At 31.1% G+C, this 23,382-nt stretch overlaps 1 protein-coding gene and 2 long non-coding RNA genes across 10 annotated transcripts; 2 read left to right on the forward strand and 1 right to left on the reverse strand.

Moving 5' to 3' along the window:
* Nucleotides 1-2,300: 2,300 nt before the first annotated feature.
* On the reverse strand, nucleotides 2,301-8,277 carry LOC110882409. Of its 8 annotated transcripts, none has more exons than XR_004883226.1 (9): nucleotides 8,096-8,277; nucleotides 7,905-7,999; nucleotides 7,203-7,333; nucleotides 6,744-6,936; nucleotides 6,596-6,643; nucleotides 6,329-6,499; nucleotides 4,721-4,983; nucleotides 4,000-4,578; nucleotides 2,301-2,947 (listed from the first exon to the last, which is right to left on the reverse strand). It is a non-coding gene; the product is annotated as an uncharacterized LOC110882409 (long non-coding RNA). The 8 variants fall into 8 exon arrangements; XR_004883227.1 differs by lacking the exon at nucleotides 4,721-4,983 and having other exon boundaries at nucleotides 2,306-2,947; nucleotides 4,000-4,349; nucleotides 4,448-4,578; nucleotides 8,096-8,274; XR_004883222.1 differs by lacking the exon at nucleotides 4,721-4,983 and having other exon boundaries at nucleotides 2,309-2,947; nucleotides 4,000-4,349; nucleotides 4,410-4,578; nucleotides 8,096-8,272.
* An 812-nt stretch (nucleotides 8,278-9,089) lies between these two features.
* Nucleotides 9,090-13,980, forward strand: LOC110940652. Its single transcript, XR_002593380.2, has 4 exons — nucleotides 9,090-9,195; nucleotides 9,706-9,773; nucleotides 10,724-10,797; nucleotides 13,860-13,980. It is a non-coding gene; the product is annotated as an uncharacterized LOC110940652 (long non-coding RNA).
* Nucleotides 13,981-19,723: 5,743 nt separating this feature from the next.
* On the forward strand, nucleotides 19,724-22,730 carry LOC110882422 (E3 ubiquitin protein ligase RIE1). The gene is made up of 5 exons (XM_022130449.2): nucleotides 19,724-20,251; nucleotides 21,221-21,325; nucleotides 21,435-21,567; nucleotides 21,644-21,805; nucleotides 22,347-22,730. The coding sequence occupies exons 1-5, from the start codon at nucleotides 19,770-19,772 to the stop codon at nucleotides 22,497-22,499; spliced, it is 1,035 nt and encodes a 344-aa protein (XP_021986141.1). The 5' UTR covers nucleotides 19,724-19,769; the 3' UTR covers nucleotides 22,500-22,730.
* The last annotated feature ends 652 nt before the right edge of the window (nucleotides 22,731-23,382 follow it).

A 23,382-nucleotide genomic window follows, 5' to 3' on the forward strand; every position in this document is an offset into this window, starting at 1 on the left:
CCTCTTATATAATTCTCATCAATAAACCCAATTCATTTACTTCTGTATCCATCTGAATCTGGTAGTCTTTTTCATAGCCAATCCCACCAAAAGCCGTACGTACACTGTTTCACCCGATCTGAGACAAAGCAATGTTTGTTGTATGACAAAGTTTCGGCATAGATCAAGCTCTTCGATTAAACCCCAATTCACATTTAAAACTGCAAATATAACTAAACCCCGATTCACAGATAGAAAGTTGCCATACGGTTGGGAAGCGCCTTTAAGACTTCACATATCTCACTAACAATGAACTCTATGAGTCCATAATCTGAAAAATATATATATATATATGATTTAAATCCAAAGTTAAATCGAACAAAATCAAACTAATAAAACACTTTAGTTCCCCAAACTTCACATATAAAAAAATTAAAGTTGCTGCTTGTACTAAACATTATGAATATACCTGAAAAAGCCTAAGTACAATATCCTTTAGTTGCAATTTTTACTTGTTCCTGGTCTTAACTTGCCACACCACCAAGAGTAAGGTGGGGGTACAAAATAAGATCTTGGAGTCATAGAGTCAAAGGAATGTCTGCCATAGCTGCAATAGAGGTTGTCACGCTCCACCATAATATGTCAAAAGAAGCTAAGCATTAAACAACATGTGCTTCAAACAACGGTAAGCTATAAATACATTATTATGTGCACCATACTATTATATATAATACATGAACTACCTTATATGATATGATACATATTAAAAAGATGCAAAAAAATGAAATAAAAGAAAAGGAAGCACCACTTTTAGTTAAATCAGAATACATTACGAACAACTACTTTTGAATATGATGCTTTTTAATAATATCTCCAAAAGCCAAAACAAATCCAAACTAAAAAGCAGGTGTGTTTTTCCAATATTCAATATAATATGATATACCTTTTTTACATCTTTATACATCGGTTTTATCTTTTTTAAGTATAACTACAGTTGATAAATAATATTACCAAAAGGACATATGAAATATTCGACCAAACAGGTCAATCAGATAGAAAGCAAAAGAAATATATGAAGGATATAAAAAATAAAAAATAAAAAGTTGATTTAGAATGCTTTGATTTTATGAATCTTTTCCTAGATTTTGCAACCAAAAAATAACACAGTAATACATTACTTGAAGCAGAGTATTGAGACAATCATTACTATTGATAGCATAATCAGCTATCACATCGCACTTTATGAAGGTATAATAATCAAGATGTAGTGAGATGAGACTAAACGACCCGTACACATTTTATAACGTCATAATAGCCAAGTATAAATTAAATGGGTTAAAACGACATGCACATAGTAACCTTTGTGTTGATAGAGAAAGTACACTTTCCGAATCACTATTTGGTCTTTCTTGTAAAGAAAAAGATTAAAAGTCGCAAAGTCAATCAATAATGCATACGACCTCCTATTTAGGGATGAGCAAATGTTACCCGGTACCGAATTTACGGAACCGGGTACATTTTCGGTACCGACTTTTGACATTTTCGGTACTGGTCCGGTACGGTACCGGTTCGGTACTGGTTTTTTACCCTCAAATACCGGTACCATACTGGTACCAGTATCGAACCAAACCGTACCATGTATATTTGATACCGGTACCGGTACCCACTTTTTTGGGATTTTCGGTACCGAGGTCATCTCTACTCATAATCACTGTTAAAATATTTAGATTATTATTTTAAAAATAAATGTAACAATAACTAACACATTGATTATTAATAAGACGGATAATTAATTATCTACCCCAATCACTTCCATAAAAAAACCAAACAATCTCATCAATTGAGTCAATCACGATCTTTGACTTCAAAAATAAGGTCCAATTCAAATTTCAAATCCAAACTACTAAATTAAATTTTACACAATAACTGGAAAGAAATTAATTAATTATGAAACAATTAAACGAATATGACCCGATCCATTAACATGATCGGGTTAGTAATTGCATTCATGCTGTATTATATAAGGCTATAGGGTGTGAGGGGCATGGTTGGGTCATTAATCGCCACGTAGGACCATTAATGGATTGCTACACCACCCCCTTGTCTCATCCACCATCATTCCCATGGATTAAACCATGGCAACCATGAGCCTACTTTCCATATTTAATATTTTCTTTCCTTTTCACAAAAATAAATTAAAGTAAGATAATAGTGGTTTGAGTCATGACCACACCCTTAGGGTAGTGGTTTTAGATGATGGATTAGAAGTAGGTGACATGGCGTTGATGTGGAGGGTCATGGTAATCATGAGGATTATGACCACACCCTATAGCCTAAGAAACACTAATGTAAAACATCTAAACCAAACTGTAATGTCACCATAAATATACACTAATTTAATACGAACAAAATGGATATTGTTACTAATAAAAATTGATATACAGATGATTACAAAATTTAGTGTGCTTTCAAGAGGCAAACATCGCTCATAGAACTACTATTCAAGATTTGGGGAGACTTATTAAAAAGATATCAAATGCTAGAACTTAAAAGGAAACTAATGAATCTCTATAAAAAAAACTAATTTCAGCCCCTTCGAATTTGTTTGGACCGATTCAACAATTCGTATCAAAACCCAACTCGCTTGAGCTACCCATTATACCATCTTATCATTTTGCTTCAAAAACTCATATGCTACAAGACAAATTTGGTGTTTTACTTGACCTTCCAAAGTAAAGTACAAATATTAACATGCTTCATGCTTGGTTTAGGTATGATGAGTTTTAACATAATAACAACAAAGAAGAAAAAAATATTAAGGATGAATGAGATTAATTTTAAAGAATGAGTTACAAACCATTATGCCTTGTTAGACGATGCTCGTTGATGAGAACATGATTGATTGGAGACAGACATAGAGATGATGCTTAACTAAATTTTTCTGTATTTTTTGTTGGCCATGGTGGCACTACACGTACACAAACAAAGAGAGAATGAGAAAAATATTTAAACTTGATTTCACATTATAATATATATATATATATGTAAAATTTCCCAAATAAAAATTTTAAGTGCAGCCACAATATAAAAGGGATTAACTATATGTAATAAGTTAATAATATCAAAGTAAACATGTGTCGTTTGCATCAGTTTACACTAAACTGATTTTTCACATTTTACTGCACATAATTCTAAATACACTCAATTCATCCAAAAAACTCACAGCTACTCGATTCAAATAGAACACCTCAAACACCCTTTAACGGAAAAACAAAAAATTCTCTTGTACAAAAACAAATAACCACTTCCACTTTATCGATATTTCATGTTACATATTTAACATTTAATAATTCTTACAAATAATCAATACCATTGATTTTGATCCAAAAGACTGTTATTTCGAAAAAACTGAAACCGAACGGTTTTAAAAAGCCAAAAACCGACATTTCGGTTTCGGTTTTGATTTTACCCAAAAACTGAACCAAACCGTGCACACCCCTAACTCCAGGTGTGGTCACAACATGTGTCTTCCTAAGAATCTCGCTGAAGACTTCCCAATCTGATATTGTCATTGTTCAAAACAAATATAAAACAGCAAGTGTGTAACTAATGCCTGCTTTACAACAGCGAATTCCCGACCAATCAAACTTGATCATAAAAACTAAATAATTTCAATCATAATCACATAAAACTGAAACAATTTGGGAAGTTTAATGCATTAAAAAATACACCTCACATACCAATTAGGCCATTTCCTTTCAGCTATTTTATACCCATTAAAAAACTACAGCCCCAACTGAACCATGTATATGCAAATGGGTCAAAAATCAAAATTGTCATCTCTAGCTCATCTCATCTAACCACCAAATACTTTTAATAATCCATATAAAGTTGTTTAACGATCGGAAGATGTTTTACGTGATTTCAGTTGACAAATAGGACTCGCTTTTAAAAACCAAATCTAATATTCAGATCAGTTATGCGATTTTAACACAAAACTTTATACAAAGATAGGCATACCTGTTTTGGTTCTCCATTCTTGCATCCTATAGTGGTTAATATGATGGGACCAGCTTCTGCTTCATTCCCATCAACAAACAAAAGCCGACATCCACAAATCAACATCAAAGTCACTGAAAACAAAATAACATTCAAAACAAACCCTAATTCAAAAAATTCGAAGTTATCATTGAAAATTCTGAAGCGTATGTGTTATGGCTTCAATTGAGCCAATAAGAAAAAGAAAACTCAATAAAAACTTGCCCTTAAAACTCCAATCAGAACCAAGTTTGTCGCTGCCCCCCTTCATCCTTCTCGCGATAATGAGAAAATCGATGCCTCTCAGCCTTTTGTCCATTTGATTGTTGCCCCTAAAAGCGTCACATTTACTTTCGTTATAAATACTGTTATATAAATATAAATAAACTCACCAGCTGAGCTATAAAAAAGGCGGTGAGGAGTAGAAGACCGGGGCGTTCAACAAACGACCAGCTTCACGATCTTGTAACGAAAATGAGTGCCTGACTGATGATGCTGACTGTAAAGAGCTGACATAAGCTCAAATTCTTCGTCTCTGATCGATTTCACACCAACTTTCTCCTAAAAAACGAACAATATGTTATATCATTAATTACAACTCAACGGTACACATGTTTTGACCCATTTACATATGCATGGGTCGATTTGGGGTATCTTTTATTTAAAGGAGTCAAATAGAAATCCAAACTATAGTATTATGTACCTGTGGAGGTCATTTCATGACCAATTCGGCAACGCCTAGGGTAAAATCCTAATCGCCCCCTATGAACAATTTTTTTACTGTTATTTCTACGCTAAAATCTAAATCGCTCCTCATAAAATTTTGGTTAAGCCACCCAATCGCCCCCCATGAACAATTTTTTTTTCTAGGTCCGCCATTGGTCCGAACCGGGCATAATATCAATATAACAAAGGAAACACTTACCAAGATCATGTTCTTGCTTGAATAAACTCTTTGCCATATCACTATACTCAAAAAACAAACATAAAAATTTAGATAAACAATCCACAGGTTCTATATTTGCAGTGAAAATAACAATTCACAAGGTCAAAATTCATCTTGATTACACCTTTTACGGTCAAATTCAAAACAAAATTCACCAAAAGACATGTCTCAATAGGATTTTCTTTTAAAAAACATTTTCACCTATAGAAACAACATGTCATCTCTATATGTTTACTTTCAAAAATTAAAATATATATATATATATATATATATATATATATATATATAGGGTAAGGTTCATGCGAGAACCACCTTTATTGCGAGAACCGCGAGAACCAATGTGAACACAAGCTAAAATAGCTAAAAAAACCTAAAAAAACCCTAAAAAAAACCTAACCCCCACCCTCCCACCCCCGAAAAACCTAAACCCCCCCCCACCCCCCCCCCCAAAAAAAAACCTAACCCCCCCCCCCAAAGCTAAATGCTAAAAACTAAAACCCTCAAAAAACCTAAAAAAAACCTAACCCCCCCCCCCCCCAAAAAAAACCTAAACCCCCCTCCCCCACCCCCAAAAACCTAAACCCCCCACCCCCCCCCCCCCCAAGCTAAAATGCTAAAAACTAAACCCCCAAAAAACCTAAAAAATCTAAAAAAATAAAAAAAAATCAAAAAAAAATCTAAATTTTTTTTTTATTTTTTATGTTCAAATCGCTACTTTTAGTAGCCAAAAAAAAAATTTTTTAAAAAAAAAAAAATTTAAAAAAAAATTTTTTTTTTTTTGGATACTAAAAGTAGCGATTTTTATATAAAAAATAGTAAAAAAATAAAAAAAAAAATTTTTGGGTGTTTTTTAGATTTTTTTAGGTATTACTGTTTGTGTTCACACTGGTTCTCGCGGTTCTCGCAATAAAGGGTGGTTCCTAACGGATCTTTGTCCTATATATATATTTATATATATATATATATTTTCACCTATAGAGACAACATGTCGCCTCTATAAGCTTTTTTTGAAAAAAAAATTTAAAAAACCTTTAAACCCTATAGAGACGACATGTCGTCTCCATAGGATTTTCTTTTAAAAAACATTTTCACCTATAGAGACGACATGTCGTATCTATAGGTTTACTTTCAAAAATAAAAAAAAAACATTCACACCTACCTACAGAGACAACATGTCGTCTCTATAGGTCCTATAAAATTAAAAAAAATTGTTTTTACAGGTTTTTAAACCAAAAAATCCCAACAATCAAACAGATTCAAACCTCTTAAACTGAACGATAAACCTAAATATCAGACCAAAATGCCAAAATGCCACAAGATTAGTTGATGAGATTAGTTGGTAAGAAACAATGAAATAACATTTACCAGCTGTGTATGGACTCTTAAAGTGTTTTGAGTCCAAAATGCCATCAAATGCATTGTTTACATGTCTTTTGATATCATGAGATCCTACCAGCTCGTACTCCCAGCTTCCATTTACGAACCCGTCATTGAGGAAGAGCTCCAAGTGTCTGGCATCCAGTACCTACATTGTTCCTACCATATACAAAACAAATGATTAAGAGTACAACTGGTTCTTGTCACTGTTGAGTTTCTAACTTCAAAATTTTGTTTTCATAAGTATTTTCTCACCATCACATGTGTTCAGGTCACATATAGGGCACCGAACAACCTGTAAATCTGAACGTAACATTCCATTTGGGAGAATAAGAAAAGGATATCTGATTCAAGTAACAATGAATGGTGATCAAACTTTGAAGAGAGTTTTGCAAGATATTACCTACTATCCATATTCTAGTTTTGATGTTGTGCAATATACATGACCCGTCAGAGTCCAGCATCTTCTGCACGCTATCTAACATGAGATCAGTTGAAGTAAGAGATGTTGGTAACACGCTGATAAGATTGCAATATAGAATCTGGTGATGATGCCATATTTGACTGCAAAGCATACTCAATATATGATTTATACGCTACATAATAAAAAATAAATTATAGATAGTAATAAGATACAAATGGTTGGTTTCCTCACATATATCACATACCCGCTTGTTTTTGGGACTGAAGTCTATGATCACAACATAAAAGGCATGATTGACTAAAAGTATTGTTTGTACTAACCAGTTCAGCTCACTAAAAAGATGTAGAATACATTGATAATTCCAGGATATAGTCCAAGATAAAACCAGTTTCGGAACTAATTAAATGCATAAATAATAAACAATATATACACATATACCTTCATCAATAACTGGTTCAACATGGTTGTCATTATCAACAATAGAAAATGTCACATTACTGCTGCTAGCATTGCAAAAGCATTTTCTTGGTTCTTTTTGATAACATGAACAGCATCCAGTGCAGTGCTTCCTGGGAATAGTTAGTGCTTCCTGGGAATAGTTAGAACTTTATAATGACTGGAAATAATTAGAACTATATAATGAATATCGATTCACCATCCAGACTTTAGATTAGAAATAAATCATATCAAAAAACTGATCGTAATTGTTCGAAATGCCGAATGAAAGAACGACAATTGAGAAACGGATTTGAAATCTTCAGATTGCCATGACAGAAGGAGAATTTTATTTCGAATTTTTCAAGTCCGGTTCCAACATCTAACACTCAGTCTCTATATGTGGACCTGAAGTCAATAATCATCAATTTCATCTCCTAAATCAACACAAGTCTCAATCAATATCTATACAACTTCGCTAATCATAATAAACTTCACAAAAGACCAACCAAAATTAAAGTAAACCATAGTCTTATGAACATGTATATCCGAAGGAAATCAAATCAGATTCATCAGAACCCTAAAATCTTATGATAACCCTTTAACGTATCAAAAACAAAATAAAACTATATTACACGATTTCCATATATGAAAAGGAATAGATTAACAATAAAAATCATAGGTGGAATGGAATTAAGAGCATACCTTCGATTATCAAAGAGGAATCGATCAAGAACAGACAAAGCAAATTTGCGATGGTGGGTTTTAGGGTTCAGCAGAAATTAGGTTGTCATTTGTTGCTGTGTGAGAAAGAAGATAAATACGATCCATTTGTTAGAAGATGAAATCAACACAAACCTTAATAGATCTTGATTTGATGACTATAGGGTGTATACCTTACACATCTGCTTCACCACCATCTCTTGATCCTCCATTTTATAATCAGATCCAGAAATCTATTAATCGATTCAGAACCTTGTTGAAGTCGATTGATCGGCAGAAAGCTTGAAGGAGGAGATCGCCCTAGGGTTTGAGAGAAATTAGGTATTGATTGTCCTTGTGAGAAGCTGAATGGAAAAAAAAGAAGGTATTATAGGATCCGAATTTATGGGTCGGGTAGACTAATTCGGGGCTTCACCTTAAGAAAAAAGACCCGGAAGTTTTCCCGCCAAAATGCACAATTTAGAGGCCTCCCAGCTTGACACATCAGCAAAATTTAACACATCTATATATATATATAAATGAGATGGATTTGGGCTATGTGTCCTTTGTCTTTGGCCATCTAGGCTGATGTGGCAATTTGGTTTAGGAGGGAAATCCCAATTTGCTTTATACAATCACGATTCCAAGGAAAAAAGGCGGGATCCGAATTGAGTTGGGTCGGGTTTTTCGAATTCGGGTCATAGTATATATTTCCTTTTTTTTCTCATTCTTCTTGCACACACTTTACAAACCCTAAAAAACTAAGTTGCATCCTCTCTCCTATCACCACCACCAAGATCCTCAATTCTAAACCATAGCCAAATCTCTACAACAGCATCTTCTTCACGCAAATCAATCCTATTAACCAATCAAAGGTATGTTTCTATGTTTTTTATTTTATTGTTTCTGATTTCTTTGTTTTATGATTGTAATCTACACAATCGATCCTAAATCTGCTTTATTTATGTTATTCAATTCTATAGAAACTTGATTTTATAAAGATTGTGTCGAATGCTATTAACGTCTTCTTTGTCCTAAACTTTGTAGATCTGATCATAAAAATTGAAGGTATGTTGTTTTAATTTGTTGTTTATCTATTGTGTATCTTTAATCTAGCGATTGAACATTTATCTTTCTGTTTTTTTTTTTTTTTTTGCAAACAAAATCAAGATTAGAGGTTTTATTATCATCATCTACATATATCAAAGTTACTGATTTTTGTTGATTTTGTTTTTCATGTGGAACCCTAAATCTTGGATAAAATCGGACTCCGATCATTCGTGAAACAACAGAGGTTAGTTAAATGTTATAGTTGTTTTCTTTTTTTTAAGTTTGTGTAGGTTTGATTTTATCCTTTCTGTTCGGTATTTCTTTTTTTTCGTTGTTTGTTGATGATGATTTTGCATTATCCGATTCCAATCATATGAAATGATATTTTGTTGATGTTTTGATTTTGTTCTCATGTTACTCATATTTTTATTTACAGTCTTTTAGTTTGTTGTTGATGATGATATGTTTTGATTGTGTCCGATGTTTTTTGATTGTGTTGATGAAGATTTACAGTGGTCTGATATTTTTTCATCCGGTATAATGTCTTTGTCTTCGGAATATTGATTTTGGTTCTAAAAAATAAATATTTTTTATTTTTTTTAAACCGTTTCTTTTTATTTTTGAATTTGGAAGTTTCTCAATTGATTAAATTATCTTTTAAAGCTTATTGATTGTTGATTTAGGAATATTGATTGTTTTTCTATAAATACTTTACCGTTTTATTTTTTTAAAAACCTTCATATATATTTTTCAGATATGCATCCCTTGCACAACAGTCCTTCATTTTTAAAGCTTATTGATGAAGATGACCCGATATTTTTGGTACGTTTATGTGTATTCTAATTACTAATCATATTTTAAGTAAACTGATATTTATCTTTTTTTATTTTGTTTTAAACTTATAGCAAATAAATGGTGATTTATATTTAGTATGATAATTTATGGCATTGGATGTTAGTGATATAATTTTCAGAATTCAAATTTTAAATTTTAAATTTTGAGGTTTCTAATTTAAATTTTAAATTTAAAATTTTGAGCAATTTTAAATTTTGTTAGTGATTTATTTTTAGTATGATAATTTTGCGGAATTAAGGTTTCTGTTTCTATAAATAAATGGTGTTACGTTTTTTGAACCTCAAATTTAAAATTTTAAAGTTTCTATTTATATTTCTGGAATTTAAATTTTAAATTTAAAATTTTGATCAATTTTAAATTTCGTTAGTGAATTATTTTTAGTATGATTATTTTCCGGAATTAGGGTTTCTATTTCCGGAATTCAAATTTTAAATTTATATTTTTGAGCAATTTTAAATTTTGTTAATGATTTTTTTTTTGAAACCTCAAATTTAAATTTTAGTGATTTATTTTTAGTATGATAATTTTTCCGGAATTAAGGTTTCTATTTAAATTTTAAATTTAAAAGTTTTCCATTAATGTGTTTCATTTTAAATTTCGAATCTGTAAATTGAATTTAAATTTGAAAGGTTAGATTTTCCTAATAAGTTTGCTTGATTTACGGGATTGGATATTAGTGATTTGATTTTCATATTTTAAATTTTAAATATTGAAGTCAATCATTATTTTAAATTTAAATTTTGAAGTAAACCATTATTGTGTTTGATTTTAAATTTTGTATGCTTTGAAATCTTGATGTTTTTTATGAGATGCTTTGACTATATTATTTGTAATTTTAGGGATGCTTCGAGTCTTTGAGTATTGTTTTTGTACTCGAGTTGCATATCTCACAAACTTTTTGTGTTTTGTAATTTTAGGTGAAGAGCTTCTTTCAGACTCCTTCCCCTACAAGGAACTATTGAATGGGTTCCTATGAGAAGTTGAAGAAAAGGTATATCTTGCACTGTTTTGTGAGTTATAATTTTTTGTATTTTAGTTATAATTTTTGTATTTAATTAGTTTTTAATTCTTTAAAGATGTCTTTAATTTCTTTTTAAATCTGTTTTTGTTTCTATAAATAGATTAGTGTTGTTAAAGATGATTTTTGTATTCGAAATTATGATTTGGTTTCTGTAAATAGACTTTGTTTCTATAAATAGATTACCGTTATATTTTTTTTAAACAATGGTTACTTCCTTTGCAGTCATGGATAATGAAAACAATGCTCCTTCGTTTTTAAAAACCTTCATATATATTTTTCAGATATGCATCCCTTGCACAACAGTCCTTTATTTTTAAAGCTTATTGATGAAGATGACCCTATTTTTGGTACGTTTATGTGTATTCTAATTACTAATCATATTTTAAGTAAACTGATATTTATCTTTTTTTATTTTGTTTTAAACTTATAGCAAATAAATGGTGATTTATATTTAGTATGATAATTTATGGCATTGGATGTTAGTGATATAATTTTCAGAATTCAAATTTTAAATTTTAAATTTTGAGGTTTCTAATTTAAATTTTAAATTTAAAATTTTGAGCAATTTTAAATTTCGTTAGTGATTTATTTTTAGTATGATAATTTTGCGGAATTAAGGTTTCTGTTTCTATAAATAAATGGTGTTACGTTTTTTGAAACCTCAAATTTAAAATTTTAAGGTTTCTATTTATATTTCCGGAATTTAAATTTTAAATTTAAAATTTTGATCAATTTTAAATTTCGTTATTGAATTATTTTTAGTATGATTATTTTCCGGAATTAGGGTTTCTATTTCCGGAATTCAAATTTTAAATTTATATTTTTGAGCAATTTTAAATTTTGTTAATGATTTTTTTTTGAAACCTCAAATTTAAATTTTAGTGATTTATTTTTAGTATGATAATTTTTCCGGAATTAAGGTTTCTATTTAAATTTTAAATTTAAAAGTTTTCCATTAATGTGTTTCATTTTAAATTTTGAATCTGTAAATTGAATTTAAATTTGAAAGGTTAGATTTTCCTAATAAGTTTGCATGATTTACGGGATTGGATATTAGTGATTTGATTTTCAGATTTTAAATTTTAAATTTTGAAGTCAATCATTATTTTAAATTTAAATTTTGAAGTAAACCATTATTGTGTTTGATTTTAAATTTTGTATGCTTTGAAATCTTGATGTTTTTTTATGAGATGCTTTGACTATATTATTTGTAATTTTAGGGATGCTTCGAGTCTTTGAGTATTGTTTTTGTACTCGAGTTGCATATCTCACAAACTTTTTGTGTTTTGTAATTTTAGGTGAAGAGCTTCTTTCAGACTCCTTCCCCTACAAGGAACTATTGAATCGGTTCCTATGAGAAGTTGAAGAAAAGGTATATCTTGCACTGTTTTGTGAGTTATAATTTTTTGTATTTTAGTTATAATTTTTGTATTTAATTAGTTTTTAATTCTTTAAAGATGTCTTTAATTTCTTTTTAAATATGTTTTTGTTTCTATAAATAGATTAGTGTTGTTAAAGATGATTTTTGTATTCGAAATTATGATTCGGTTTCTGTAAATAGACTTTGTTTCTATAAATAGATTACCGTTATATTTTTTTTAAACAATGGTTACTTCCTTTGCAGTTATGGATAATGAAAACAATGCTCCTTCGTTTTTAGAAACCTTCATATATATTTTTCAGATATGCATCCCTTGCACAACAGTCATTCATTTTTAAAGCTTATTGATGAAGATGACCATATTTTTGGTACGTTTATGTGTATTCTAATTACTAATCATATTTTAAGTAAACTGATATTTATCTTTTTTTATTTTGTTTTAAACTTATAGCAAATAAATGGTGATTTATATTTAGTATGATAATTTATGGCATTGGATGTTAGTGATATAATTTTCAGAATTCAAATTTTAAATTTTAAATTTTGAGGTTTCTAATTTAAATTTTAAATTTAAAATTTTGAGCAATTTTAAATTTCGTTAGTGATTTATTTTTAGTATGATAATTTTACGGAATTAAGGTTTCTGTTTCTATAAATAAATGGTATTACGTTTTTTGAAACCTCAAATTTAAAATTTTAAGGTTTCTATTTATATTTCCGGAATTTAAATTTTAAATTTAAAATTTTGATCAATTTTAAATTTCGTTAGTGAATTATTTTTAGTATGTTTATTTTCCGGAATTAGGGTTTCTATTTCCGGAATTCAAATTTTAAATTTATATTTTTGAGCAATTTTAAATTTTGTTAATGATTTTTTTTTGAAACCTCAAATTTAAATTTTAGTGATTTATTTTTAGTATGATAATTTTTCCGGAATTAAGGTTTCTATTTAAATTTTAAAGTTAAAAGTTTTCCATTAATGTGTTTCATTTTAAATTTCGAATCTGTAAATTGAATTTAAATTTGAAAGGTTAGATTTTCCTAATAAGTTTGCTTGATTTACGGGATTGGATATTAGTGATTTGATTTTCAGATTTTAAATTTTAAATTTTAAATTTTGAAGTCAATCATTATTCTAAATTTAAATTTTGAAGTAAACCATTATTGTGTTTGATTTTAAATTTTGTATGCTTTGAAATCTTGATGTTTTTTATGAGATGCTTTGACTATATTATTTGTAATTTTAGGGATGCTTCGAGTCTTTGAGTATTGTTTTTGTACTCGAGTTGCATATCTCACAAACTTTTTGTGTTTTGTAATTTTAGGTGAAGAGCTTCTTTCAGACTCCTTCCCCTACAAGGAACTATTGAATCGGTTCCTATGAGAAGTTGAAGAAAAGGTATATCTTGCACTGTTTTGTGAGTTATAATTTTTTGTATTTTAGTTATAATTTTTGTATTTAATTAGTTTTTAATTCTTTAAAGATGTCTTTAATTTCTTTTTAAATATGTTTTTGTTTCTATAAATAGATTAGTGTTGTTAAAGATGATTTTTGTATTCGAAATTATGATTCGGTTTCTGTAAATAGACTTTGTTTCTATAAATAGATTACCGTTATATTTTTTTTAAACAATGGTTACTTCCTTTGCAGTTATGGATAATGAAAACAATGCTCCTTCGTTATTAAAGTCGATTGAGGACTATGATCCTATATTTTTCGAATTGTTCGTCGACCAAAAACAGGTTAGTTCAGTTTTGTTGGTGTTGTTTGTTTTTTGATATGTATATTGGTACCATGTCGGTTGGTTTTGCTTGGTAAGGTTAGACTTTCCTAATAAGTTTGCTTGATTTACGGGATTAGATATTAGTGATTTGATTTTCAGATTTTAAATTTTAAATTTTGAAGTTAATCATTATTCTAAATTTAAATTTTGGAATAAACCATTATTGTGTTTGATTTTAAATTTTCAATTTCGAAGTCAATTATTATGTTAAATTTAAATTTTAAAGTTTGCCATTAATGTGTTTGATTTTAAATTTCGAATCTGTAAATTGAATTTAAATTTGAAAAGTTAGTCTTTCCTAATAAGTTTGCTTGATTTACGGGATTGGATATTAGTATACTTTGTTTATTGGGTTTTAACTAATAATTTGATTGACTCGGTTGTTAAATTTGTGACGATGCGTCGGACAAACAACATTTGGAAAATATACAGCCTTGAGCCTTGGTAAGTTAACACATTAGTTAAGGTTATGATGTTTTTTCATGGCACCGACACATTATTGAGTAGTAGCGCATTAGGTTAGTGATATTAAAATTTGTGCCTTGAGAAATTTTGTATATTGATTGATGTTTGAAATTGATTGTGAGGTCTTTGAATGTGCATTGTATTGCTGATTGATGTATGAGATTTTGTTGATTGGCATAAGGTATTAGATAAGATGTGTTTGAAGTTGTGAAGATGAATAAGTGAGACATGTGTAGCAGATATTAGTGAGTGCACAACACATTAGTTAGGGTTTTGAATTATTGCTACAGGTTAGTAATGTTAGAGATTGTGTTATGAGAAATGTGTAGATTGAATTATGTCTGTGTTTGATTGTGACACCTTTGATTGTGCATGAAATTGCTGGTTATATGAGATTTTGTTGATTGTAGACAAATAAGTTTGAACAGAACTTATTAGATTTGAAAGTTTGCCATTAATGTGTTTGATTTTAAATTTCGAATCTGTATATTGAATTTAAATTTGAAAGGTTAGACTTTTCTAATAAGTTTGCTTGATTTACGGGATTGGATATTAGTGATTTGATTTTCAGATTTTAAATTTTAAATTTTGAATTCAATCATTATTTTAAATTTAAATTTTGAAGTAATGGCAATCTGAGTCTGATTTTTTTCGTGATTAATATCCGCTTGAGTAACCCAATCTGAGTCTGATTTTTTCGTTAACGATTCTGGTAAACTTTTCCGATTTGGGTTTTCTGCAAGGCTAATCATCTAAATTAATTTGTTATTTTTATGGTTTACCATTGCATAAGTTAGTATAATTTGTTGACAAAGTTTTTTTTTTTTGTGGGATAGTAGTCATAAATTGAGTAATATTCAAGGTTTATGTGTTTTTATTTTGATTCATTAAATAAGATGTGTTTGAGTAATATTCAAGGTTTATATATATATATATGAGATTTTGTTGATTGGCATAAGGTGTTAGATAAGATGTGTTTGAAGTTGTGAAGATGAATAAGTGAGACATGTGTAGCAGATATTAGTGAGTGCACAACACATTAGTTAGGGTTTTGAATAATTGCTACAGGTTAGTGATGTTAGAGATTGTGTTTTGAGAAATGTGTAGATTAAATTATGTTTGTGTTTGATTGTGACACCTTTGATTGTGCATGAAATTGCTGGTTATATGAGATTTTGTTGATTGTAGACAAATAAGTTTGAACAATTAGATTCACATTTAAGTATAAAAAATGAGAGGTTGTTATAATCTGAATTATATTCTGAACGAAAAACTGAAAGGAAAAGGAAAAAAGAATAATTTAATACAGAGAAAAGAGGATAGAGAGAGAGTTGCCACATTTTTAAAACCAAAAATATAAGGTAACCATGCTTCTAAAATCTACTATACTTTTTAATAATATTTTGTGGAAAATGGACTATATTGGGTAGGTAGTCAAACATGGTTTTTAGGGTCAAAACGGCTGTGTTGGGTTGACTCGGGACACTTTTATGAAAAACTTGATGTTTCTGACCTTAATAAACCATTTTTGTAGATGACCAATGTATATCTCTATTTGAGGAATTCTCCAAAGATCCAGAGCCGATTGTTTCATAGAGCAGTGAAGTTGCGTTAAACATACTGGATTTTGAATGATCCGACAAACCATTCGAGGTACTTGGAAGATTAAGTCTCTTATCTGGGTGGTTGTTACAGGTTTAGGATGTTAAATGATTTTGGATGTACTCTGCGATGTCGATGATGCAGAGATGTTGGTGAAGCTCAGGTTAACAACTTCATGTGTATATTTTAATGAATAAAGTTTTTGTTGTTTATATTTTCTAATTTAAACTTTTAATTAACTTCTAAATTTAATTAAATGAGTTTGTTTTGCAGGTTCGAACAACTTCATGTGTATATTTTATTATAAAAAAGAAAAGTTTTTTTTTTGTTTCATGGGTCGTTCAGAGAGGCAAGTTTCTACCTCCGGTTCTTGCCCGAAATTTCTGACCTTACTCGCAACCCATTGACTACAACTTTCAATTTAAAACAATTATAAAAAAATTACGTTTGAAAACATGTATTTTTATTTTATTTAATGACATAACTCGATTAATATAAAGTAAATTTTTCTACCCGCGAAGTTCGCGGGTGATAACCTAGTTTATTATATATAATAGATTGGGCTGATGTTGAATTTCTTAGGTGTGAAACGCATGAGATTCTAAGGTGTAGAACAATTTAACTTATTATATTTCTAAAACATTGTTTCCATTTCTAAAACAATATAACTTATGCTCATTCTACATTCATTTGTTCTTTATTGTCACTTCAACGTCACATCGTCACCATCTTTTTCATCCGTCACCTCTATCTCTCAACATACGCTATATGCATCTCTATCCCTCATTCGTCACCCTTTTTAACACATCACCACCATCGTCTTCATCCGTCACCTCCACCGCTCAACATACGTTATATCCATCCCATCCGTCCTTCACCTTTTGTTATTTATTTATTTATTTTTTAGTACAATTAGATTTTATTTATTTTAAAGAATAACATATGAAAGATTAATTATTATTACAAAAGTTTAATTCTTATGAAAATCTAAATTATTTTAAATTTATTTATATTGTTTAAATGAATTAAAATGAAAATTAAATAAATTCAAATAAAAAATAAAAAAATAAAAGTGAGTTGATACATGGAGGGTCCCACATCCATCATCTTCCTCCTAAGGCTGAGTGGTATGGAATAAAGTCTTCATACGCGTCACGTCAACCCCACGTAAACAGTGGAGCTTTAATAGCACCATCCTTAACAACCCTAGTGTAGTAGTGTGGTTATAGCTCCCTCAATCATTTATTCAATTTTATATCAATTTAATTTTAATTTCAATGCATTCTTTATCTAAAAATTTATAAATTCAAATTAAACAATAAAGACAATAAACTAACATACTAAGTTATATTTTATCAAATATGTTACACTAAAACAAACAGCTAAAAAAATAAAATTATTTTTGGTATACAATTGTAAAAATCTAATGAAGTAAAACACAAAATATTAATAAATGGGAAATCACCCATTTTGCAATCAAGGATCACCCATACACGAGATCTCCCCATTTTCTACCCCACACCATACAAATGGCTTAAATAACAGAAAAAAGAAAAGAATTCTTATTAAAGATAGGTGTACGTGTAGGTGCATATTATATTCTTGTTAAAATTCTCTGCTTTTTTCTTTTTCCAAAGAAGAGACAACGTAAATAGTACCACCCTCCCTCTTTTGTTTATTTTCTTTCAATTTCTTTTATTTATCCTAACATTTAAATTTGACCCAAAAATAAAAACGGATTGCCAATGATATCCTAACATTTAAAATTGACCCAAAAATAAAAACGGATTGCCAATGAGGTAGTGGTGGAGTGGTAAAGGAGAGACTTGGTGTTCTAAAGGACCCATGTTCGATTCCTGGCCTCCCCATTATTTTCTGTGGCACCTAGTGATGATGGGAGACTAGGCAAAAAGGTGATCGGTAGTTCGATCCTTGAACTGAGCGAGTTTTACCTCACCGCGCTGTCGTGTCTTCGGGCGAGTGTTCACGGGCTTCGGCCCTAGGTGAGGGTTTTCCCCGGTTCGGAGGCGAGTGTATTCCGATGTGGTGAATTTTGCCAATAGCTCATTTGGAGGATTCGTTCGTCGTTCAAAAAAATAAAAAATAAAAACGGATTTCTAGAAGTTGATCAATGATGAAGATTTTGCAATCATATCCATTGAAAATCTTTGATATTCACTTCTAAAAGAGTTCTTTCATACTGTTCTAGTTAGTTGGTCAATGACACATGACATGATAGATGAGGATCTTGCAATCATATCCATCAAAAACATGGACGTTCCATGGTTTGAATTATAATTATTTTTATTATAAGTAAATTTAGATAGTTACTAGATAGACGATTCTGTTTTCATGTTATAAAACCAAGCTAAATGCATTAAATTACTACATATAACTTCTCATAAAATGGGTTAAGTGGAGTTAAATATGACTTGGAATTGGAGTAGATAATTAGAGCTTCAATAGCCAAAGAATATCTTATCTTAATAGCATTGCAAACGATATTTGGAGTATTCGTGTAATTTTTCATAAGTCGTTTCCTAATCTCGGCAATATATGCATCCCCTTGTATTTAAGCTTGTCACCAAGCCTATCAAATCGAGTGGGTACGATGAGTTGTTGACGTGTCAAAACCAGTTCTAAGCAAAATATGTTTTGGTAACAACGTGCTATGACCTAAAGGACTTGGTTTGAAATGAGGCGTTTTAGAAAAAAAATATCAAACACAGGTTCATTTGCGATGGTATTAGTGATGTTGACGGCGAAAGTGGTGGAGGTGACGAAGAAGGAGGTAATAAGTGGAATTGAGACAAACATAAGTGACCCATTCTAAATAACAAGTTTTATAAAAGCGATTTAATTCGATGTACAAATTGAGTAGAATAAGTTGTGGTTTCCACCTTTATTTGTCACCATCCTTGAATATTATGTTTATTACTTCCCTTGTTTCGTTGAGTTCAAGAACGTGCTTCTTCCAAATATTGTGTAAACAAAAAGTTTTCTCAAGAAAACAAGCAAGTCAAAATGTAATATTTCTCAAATTATATACTAAACTCAAAGGTAACCCCATATTACATGATTTGTTTTTCTTTCATTTCATGTGATAGGCAAATAACTAACTATGATTTACTAAAATAATTTAGAGTAAATTACTTTTTGAGTTTCTTTGTTTTAGTAGTTTTAATCACTTGAGTTCAAAATCAAAAAGTTTAACGCTCTGAGTTCCTAACCACTCATTTTATAACATTTTGAGTTCAAATTTTTTTAACACTTATACTTTTGATTTTAGACTCAGGAAAAATCGCTGAAACACAGAGACTTCAAACATTATAAAATAAATGACTAGAAACTCAGAGCGTTAAACTTTTTTGATTTTGAACTTAAGTAGTTAAAACATTAAAACATACGAACTCAAAAATAATTTACTCAATAATTTAAAATCACATAATATCTTCTTTTCATAAAAAAACTTATTTAAAATCACATAATATCTTCTTTTCATACAAAAACTTATTCGTGACGAAGAATAGAATGCTTAGGGGGTAAAGTGAAACTTTTATCACAATACAGAGTCCTCCACAATACAACTTATTGTCACAATACAAAACCTTAGGGGGTAAAGTGTAACTATACAGTTTCCCCCCACTACATAAACGGTTACACTTTCATAACAGAATCAGTACTGTTATCATTCTGTTACAACCTTCATCATGCAGGAGATTTCAACGTCGGTGCCGGAGATCACCGCCGTCGATGAGCCGTTACTCTCACCAACTCACGTCACTGCCGCCGCACCGTTCCCCGGAGGAGATCGGCGAGTCCGCATGCTGCTAGGTCTCTTCGCTCGCCGTCGTGGAGCGTCAATGGTGGTGCGCCAGAACGTTGCACGGCAGTTGGAGGATTGGCGAGAGGATTGGGGATATTCGCTTCCGGTTGTTGTTATAGAGACGCTGTGGAACCTTGCTTTTGTTGTGGTTTCGTTTGTTACGTTGTTTTGGATTGCGCGGGAAGAGAGGAATGTGAGACTTAGGGTTTGGATCTGCGGTTACTCGGTGCAGTGTGTGGTTCATATGGTGCTTTTGTTGTTGGAGTATAGGAGGAGGATTAGGAGAATGTCAGTAGACCCTTGGAGGCTGATGAGTAGCGGCTCAAGCTTGGAGAACGTTGGAGATCATGTTACTCATCCAATCAGGTGATTTTAATTCTGAATTTCAGTTTAATTTGAGTATAGTAAGTTTACGCTGCTTTTGATTTTGTAGCTAATTAGGTGGATTCCTTTAGCGTTATTATTATGAAATTGCTATTTTGCCTGTAGTTTAATTATTGTATGCATCTGATCCTACAAACAGAAGCTTAAACAGAGTTATATCCTTTTGTTAAAACATCTGATATAATTATCGGATTTTTTTTTACGAGAATTACATCAGAAGCTTGAACATATATTGGATTTAACACCATCAATGGATTGATTCTAATTTGCGAGGCTGTTTCATTAATAAGTAATGAATTGGTCAACTACATATGCTACTAATGTGATTAGTTCTTCATAATTCTGAAGCTAATATATAAGTTTAATCATGTTCTTGAAATAGTTAAAAGTCATGTTAGTACAAACAAACATGAGATGAGTAGAAGCATGTGGGCCTCATCATCAAGTCTCTTAGAAGTTAACAATTTGTTAAAGCTCAACATGTGTATGCTATTTGTTTCCTGTAGTTACGGGATGTTTGGGAAGGTAAATTCGATTAGCAATGATATGTATGTGACCGCGTACGGCACGTGTTTGAGGTAAGAATAATCCTTAAAGGTGCTATTAGTTCATATGTGATGCCTCAGGCATGGGATCTTAGCTCTTAAGCATGAGTTTTCAAGGGTCATGTAGTGAATCAGATGGGAATACAAGGGAACATATGCCTATTTTTAATGTTTCTCTTCACAGTCTAGCTATTTGTGTCTTAGCCTAGCCTTTTGTAGCAATCTAAATGTTTATGCTGGGCCATTGATCTGATTTCTGAATTAACTGTCATCCTTGAAGTTTTTGCAAAAATAGATAATCCCTTTGTCCAACAAGAATCAAAACATTGTTTGACACAATACAAAAGTTTATGGAAGCACTTGATTATCATGATTGAAATGCCCTGATGATGTTTTATATTTTCAGATGGGAAATGGTTAATAAAGTGATATTTTACATGTGGTGGCTAATTGGCTTCATTTGTGTGCTGTCTTCTTACACTAATCAGGGCAGTGCTCCAGTTCTATTCTGGTATGTCCTAAACCAATATATTAGCTTTGTGATCTTTCATTAACAGTCCAAAAAAGTTAGTGATGCATGCTTCAAGCTATTTATTTCTTTTTTTTTCAAACTATGACAGGTTGACTATGACATTTTTGGCTATGGACGTGTTCTTTGCTGCGATTCGCTTTCTGTTCGTATGTTTACTACTGGTTGCTTGTTGTTTTTGCTTGCCCTTCATTATTGCCTTCTTGTGCTACATCAGTCGCGAGGTGAAATACATGAAAATCTTATTTAATTCCGTTTAATTTGTTTACCGCTCATTTATACAACCATGCGAATACACAGGGACCTGCATCAGAGGCTGACATCATCAGCCTTCCCAAATTCAAATTTAAAGTGTCCGGTGGTGACGTGGAGCAACCTGATAATAGAGCATGCAGAATGATCCCAGTGCGAAATAATGGCCCAGACTTCTCTACTGAACGTGCTATTCAAATTGAGGATGCGGTATGGTTTTTTTTTTTCTCACTGATTAATATCGAATAGGTTGTACAATATAGGAGACAATTTCAAGTTTCAACCCGTTTACGTATGAAAAGATCAAAATGAGTTGTGATTCATCTCAAACGGGTCAAATGAACATTAGCTAAAAAGAGAATAGTTCATATGGGTCAAACTGGTCAGAGAGTAGTTCAAAGTCTATTTAACGCTTACTAATCCTATATCGTCTTATTCAAAGGTCTATATTATTATAACAATAATATTGTTTAATAAGCACAGTATATGACCATCGAAAATTTAGAGGTTGCAAAATGGGTGAGTCGATTCTATAATTCAGGTCAACCAAGTTGACCCGAAATATTTTTTGAAATATTCTTAACAAATAATGGCATGTAAAATGTAGTTAAAGCAAGCTGTTATCCTCACATATCTCCAACTTATATGTACTCTATTATTTGGTCTTAGCAACTCTACCTTTTGTTATAATTTTTGAATATTTTTTTGTTGGCTTGACAACGATTTATAGTTATCTTTTTGTATTTTTCAGGACTGTTGTATATGTCTTTGCCACTATGAAGAAGGGGAACAACTTCATTTACTTCCTTGCAACCATCACTTCCATTCTACATGCATCGTTAAATGGCTAAGGGTAAAGGCCAGTTGTCCCCTATGCAAAGGACTTGTTGCACCAAATGAATAGGTTTAAAGAGTACAGGTAAAACCCTAACATGAATGACATCTAATCTTGACTGACTCGATCAGCTAAAACAAAAGAAAGGGAAACATCATATAGGTCAAGTATTGCTACGTACTATTACTATAGTTAGTTTCGTTAATCATGGTTCCATAATGGCTTAGAGTCTCCGCTTGTAATTGGTACTTGGTTGTAAAGAGGAGTTATGTGGAATTATGGATCAACCAAGGTTGTCTAGTTCAGAGCCGTCCCTATAGGCTTCTAAATCTAGGCAACGGCCTAGGGCCTCCAAAAAATAGGGCCTCCAAATATTTTAAAAATCTTTATATAGCATGTGTATTATGCATTAAACCCAAATAAATAACCGATTTTTAAATAAAAGAGCTTAATTCCAACTCCAACCAATTTGCAATTCGTATTTAATTTAGGTCGCCATCTTTATTTTCACTAACTGTAACATCGCACTTGCCCATTTTGCTCAATTATGTTGTCGATTGAGGAAAAATTAGACGTGAAATTAATGGTGTCGCAAGGATTATCTAGGTTGTTTAACGGCTATTTTTTATAGCGATCTCTATATATTGCGATTCACTTAATCACTGTTCTCCTAAGTTCCTAATTGATACTTTGAATCTTTGACTTTTGATATTGTGCTTGCGACTGAGACTTAGAAGGAAAAAAGCAGAACCGATATTTTCTTTATACCCCCATTCAAAGGGCCTCACCTCTGTAGTTTGGTTAGGGCCTCCAAAAACGTTGGAACGGCTCTGGTCTAGTTTGTGACCCCGAAGGTCATGTGTATGAGTAAAACCATCACCAATGCAAAGTGCTAAATGTAACGATAAACATGAGATTTTAAAAAATGCATCAAAAACAAACACCAATTTTC

The sequence above is a fragment of the Helianthus annuus genome, chromosome 16 (assembly GCF_002127325.2).
Source record: "Helianthus annuus cultivar XRQ/B chromosome 16, HanXRQr2.0-SUNRISE, whole genome shotgun sequence".
In the NCBI taxonomy this organism is placed as follows: Eukaryota; Viridiplantae; Streptophyta; class Magnoliopsida; order Asterales; family Asteraceae; genus Helianthus; species Helianthus annuus.

Bases quoted from the DNA above. Each gene is read 5' to 3' on its own strand.
- LOC110882422 (XM_022130449.2), top strand. From the start codon at position 19,770: ATGCAGGAGATTTCAACGTCGGTGCCGGAGATCACCGCCGTCGATGAG. The intron at 21,326-21,434 runs GTATGTCCTAAA...AAACTATGACAG, and splicing joins AGTGCTCCAGTTCTATTCTG to GTTGACTATGACATTTTTGG. The intron at 21,806-22,346 runs GTATGGTTTTTT...TGTATTTTTCAG, and splicing joins CTATTCAAATTGAGGATGCG to GACTGTTGTATATGTCTTTG.